General features: G+C 41.1%; 1 protein-coding gene across 1 annotated transcript; it reads left to right on the top strand.

Moving 5' to 3' along the window:
• Positions 1 to 435: 435 nt before the first annotated feature.
• BATDEDRAFT_3903 (uncharacterized protein) lies at positions 436 to 1251 on the top strand (the record flags this gene model as incomplete). The annotated part of the gene is made up of 1 exon (XM_006679706.1): positions 436 to 1251. A coding segment is annotated over one exon (816 nt), but the record flags the coding sequence as incomplete, so codon positions are not given.
• Positions 1252 to 1522: the final 271 nt, after the last annotated feature.

Here is a 1522-nt window from a genome sequence, read left to right as displayed (position 1 = left end):
CATATTGTGGAGCAATGGAAGGCTGACTCACTCGATCGGAATATATCACCATCAACATTTGATCTTGCGTTGGAACAACTCGGGGTTTTTGTCAAACAGCTTGTTTGTAATGGCAGTGATGGATTTGGCACAATTGTACCAGGACCTGTTGAACTGACGTATATACTGGACAATGGCATACCTGACAATGTATACACGCGATTGATGACAAATGTATCGGATATTGAACATGGATCAAATCACAACACTGGTCAAATGGTGCACAATCTGATTGATGCATCAATGTACAGTGTTGTATATGGACAAACGATGCTTGCACCACTGAGTATACGACTCAAATACACCACAATGGTACCATGCGATATATTGTTATCGACTCGGCTTGTTTCAGATACGCCTATCATTAAAGGCAATCCCGAGTTTATATCATGCAAGTTCCAATGGCTTCCGAGTGAATTCCGTGTCGAACAGGATGGCAGTGTGACCATCAACTCATACATCAACAATCTGAATCCGATATGGCATCGAGACATGTACAAATGCATTGCCAAAATATTCAAATGTTTTGTCCCAATGTTTGAAAGTCTGTTCAGAACGATGGATCCAATGTTCAAGTATATTGATATTTGCAATGGCACAAATGGATATGAACCGTCAAGTCAGTCATATCGTGGTGGTATGGAATCAGACACTCAAGCCATTCGTCCCGTGTATGTACCAACACTTCCGGAACATTTTGAATCCAAATATGAATCAGCAAAACCAGTGTCACTGCGTGGTTGTAGTCTACAAGTCATTGTCAAACTCACCAACATTCAACTGACACCATCCAAACCTAAATACGACAAGGGAAACTGGCACAATGAAGGTTCAATTAACGAATCGATTGTTGCAGTTGGACTGTATTACTACGACGTGGAAAATATCACCACACCCAAACTCGATTACCGCGAGGCTGTTGATCGGTTTGAATATCAAGTAGCATCTGATATGTATTTGAAAGATGTGTACGACATTAATCAAGAATCACCACGGAATCAGTATATAGGATCGCTTGAATTACCAAATGGTCGGTGTGTAGTTTATCCCAATCGATACCAACACAAAGAGCAATCATTTGAACTTGCAGATCCAACCCAACCAGGACATTGCAAGATTCTGACATTTTTTGTAGTGAATCCAGCCTGTCGGATTGTTTCGACTGCACATGTGGCTCCACAACAACCACAATGGTGCAAATCGAGTCTTGACAAGGCACCCATACCGCCTGAACTGTGGAATGATGCCACGCAGTATATTCAAGGTGTTCAATCACCAGCTGAAGCCAAACACTATCGAGATGAATTGACAAATGACCGAACTCAAATCATAAAAGCATACAACAAATACAGATATATGAGTGGGAGCATTGTTTTGGTTGATTGTGAGGTTGTGATTTTACAACAATGAGTTGTAATAGTTTGATATGAACATGATGACTCGGACTCTATTCAGTCGGATCAACTCGACTACAATTGGTCGT

Source organism: Batrachochytrium dendrobatidis (assembly GCF_000203795.2).
Source record: "Batrachochytrium dendrobatidis JAM81 unplaced genomic scaffold BATDEscaffold_8, whole genome shotgun sequence".
Taxonomy (NCBI): domain Eukaryota; kingdom Fungi; phylum Chytridiomycota; class Chytridiomycetes; order Rhizophydiales; genus Batrachochytrium; species Batrachochytrium dendrobatidis.
Note: the sequence above shows the minus strand (reverse complement) of the source record. Positions and strands in the feature narration are given on the sequence as shown.